At 63.0% G+C, this 2770-nt stretch overlaps 2 protein-coding genes across 2 annotated transcripts in view; both read right to left on the bottom strand.

Annotated features, from left to right (window-relative positions):
- LOC121104050 (obscurin-like protein 1) overlaps nt 1-172 on the bottom strand; it is a 3045-nt gene extending 2873 nt beyond the window's left edge. The window contains exon 1 of the mRNA XM_040636484.1: nt 166-172. Within this exon, the coding sequence (XP_040492418.1) occupies nt 166-172 (7 nt within the window). The remainder of the gene's footprint in view (nt 1-165) is intronic.
- Nucleotides 52-2770, bottom strand: part of OBSL1 (obscurin like cytoskeletal adaptor 1) — a 20997-nt gene continuing 18278 nt past the window's right edge. The window contains exon 20 of the mRNA XM_040640032.1: nt 52-558. Coding sequence (XP_040495966.1) covers nt 281-558 — 278 coding nt within the window. The 3' untranslated portion in view covers nt 52-280. The remainder of the gene's footprint in view (nt 559-2770) is intronic.

Here is a 2770-nt window from a genome sequence, read left to right as displayed (position 1 = left end):
CAATGTGGTCCAGAGGCAGGAGGGAGCGAGAAACCTGGACAGGAAAGGGCATAGAAAGGTGGGACCAGCTGACCTGAAGCAAATGGTTCCTGTGGAGAACACAGGGCTCCCTCCTCTCCTCAGCCCCTCCCCCACTCTCCACCTCCAATACACCCCAGAACCAACTGGCCATCCAAAGTCCTGGAAAACCCTCTGGTAAGTGTGTCTCAGCCCCCAGCTCCCAGGCAACCCCTCCTTCCTGGCCAGCCAGCCTGCCCCTCTGACCTCTGCCCAGTCAGCTTCACTCACCCTCTACCAGCAACCGTGTGTGGGCGCTGTCCTGGCCGGCCTGGCAGCTGTAGGTGCCCTGGTCCTCAGGTTGCACGTCATGGATGACCAGGCTGTGGGTGGGGCCATGGCTGCGCAGCTCATACTTGTCTCCCGGGCACAGCTCCACCCCCTCCCGCAACCAGCACACGTGGCCCCCCGAGCGGGACACAGTCACCTCCAGCACCGCCCTGCGGCCGACCAGAACCGTCTTCTCTCGAGGGGGGCGGCGGCACATCTGGAGAGGCAGTGCTGGGGGTGAGGACGAGGGCTTAAGTTAATAGGGACACGCAGGGCCCCCAGGAGGAGAGACGCATCTTCCCTCCCCCTGCAGCCTCCACTCCTAGTCTCAGACCTCTATGGCACCAGTCCCTTCCTCTGTACCCCTAACCCAAAGTCTCCTCCTCCCCAGGAAACGCACTGCCCTCTGTGACCCTCCCCAGAAGAAGAGTCCCTCGAGGAAGGGAAGTGGGGAGGCAGCGTTCCCAGGACCCGCCGCCAGCCTGCCAGTCCCGGGGGTAGATGATGCCCACTCCCAACCATCCCTCCCCAGTTGCTTACCCTCCACCTCCAGCTGAGCCACGGACTGGGCGGGTCCCGCCTGGAAGCGGACCTCACCGGCGTCCTCCGGGCGCAGCTCGCTCAGCACCAGAATATGTTTCTTCCCTGGGGAGGAGAGGGAGGCGCTAAGCGAGGCAGGAGCGGCCACTGGGGAAGGTTCGGGGATGAGGGTGGGCCGGAGTAGGTTCCCGGGTCGGTTTGGACGCGGCAAATGTGCGCTGGGCTGGGCAGAATTGGGATGCTGAAGGGAAAGAAGAGCGGTCCAGGACCGAGGGCTCAGAGCTGGGGACCCGGGAAAGACCGGTAGACTGCTCTTTGGGCTATGGGGCGGGGCCCACTCGAGCCGGAGGCGGGGCTTATCCTAGTAGGGCGGGGTCTGTCTGAGCCAAGGGCGGGGCAGCAAGAGACCAGAGTGCGAAGAAAGTCGGTCAGACCTTCCTGTCGGATGCGGACGTGGCCTCCGGGTCTCAGCGGACGGCCTCCGAGCTCCCAGATCCCCGCGGTCTCGGCCTCCGACACGATGCACTCGAACGTGGCGCCGTCACCTTCGCGGGCGCGAACGGACCGGAGTTCGGAGAGTACAGACAAGTTGCGCTCTGGGGCGGAGCGGGAGGCGTGAGGCGGGGCGGGGCGGACTCCGACCACGCCCACACTCCGCCCCTCTCTCTGGAGGCGCAGGAGTCAGTCCCCAGCTAGTCGGGTCCGCAGCCCCGGCGCCCACAGCAGTACCCTGCCCGAGCAGCGCCCGGTACCCACCGCGCACGACCAGGCGGACAGGCCCGGCGCGAGCCGTCCCCACTGCACAGCTGTAGGTCCCGGCGTCCAAGGGGCCGCAGCGCCGCAGCTGGAGGAGGCGACGCGTGCCGAGGGCCTGGAGCCTGAGCCGAGGGCTGGGGGTGAGCGGGCGCCCGTCCTAGGGGCGAGAGTTGCAGGTCAGGGTGAACTCGACTGGGTGGCGGCGGCGCCCTCTGTTGATGTCAAGCGGTTTCCAGGCGCGTTTATGCCTTTCTGGCTCTCAAGTTGGGATCCGGTTGTCCCAAGTCTTCCGGAAGCCAGGAGCCTCATTGGGAAAGCATCCCCCTTGGGGACGTTAGGGCTCTACCCCTTTTGTCTGCCCCTGGGCAATACTTCACCCCACTGAGCCTCAGGCTTCTTAGAAATAACACTGAGATAGCAAAAGGGCTGTTGTAAGGATTAGAGGGTTAAGTGTAAAGTAAAAGTAAATCTGAGCACAGTGCCAGGCACACCCGTTCAGTGAATGTTAGTTGTTTCCATTTGGGGCATTATTATTACTGTCCTTATGATGCCAAGGTGGGCTGGGCTCTGACCTTCTCCCAGGTGACATCAGCCAAGGCCTGGGAAAGCTCGCACTCCAATGTAGCTGTGTCTCCCTCGGTCACCTCTAGGTCCTGCGGCCCCCGCACAATGGTCACTGGGGCCTCTGGGAGTGGGAGAAGGGAGACACACTTGGGTACAGGGGTCAGTGGTGGACACATTTAGGAAAGGTGATCAGTGGAGGCCACTAGTGAGGGGGGGATGTGCTGGGACAAGTGGTCCAAGTGGGATGCTGGTCAGTGGAGGACATGACAGGGCCACAGGGATCAATGGGACAGGAGTGGCCAGCTAGGGGTGTCAGTGGGGGACATGCTGGGGCTAGAGGGGCTTGGGGGGCAACCAAAGCAGAGATGCCACTGGAGTCACCCATAGGCAAGCATGGTCAGTGGGGACCACACTTGGCTGGAATGGACAGGTGACACTGGTCAGGGGGGACATGATGGGTTCAGAGGAGTAATGGGGTAACTCTAGAGCAGGTGTGGTCAGAGGGGAACACGGTGGGCTGGACAAATGGGGGACACTCAAGCAGAGCTGCTAGTGGGGTCACCCTTAGGCAGTTAGTGGATCA

The sequence above is a fragment of the Ursus maritimus genome, unplaced genomic scaffold (genome assembly GCF_017311325.1).
Source record: "Ursus maritimus isolate PB19 unplaced genomic scaffold, ASM1731132v1 scaffold_1, whole genome shotgun sequence".
In the NCBI taxonomy this organism is placed as follows: domain Eukaryota; kingdom Metazoa; phylum Chordata; class Mammalia; order Carnivora; family Ursidae; genus Ursus; species Ursus maritimus.
This window is presented reverse-complemented; position numbering and strand designations above follow the sequence as displayed.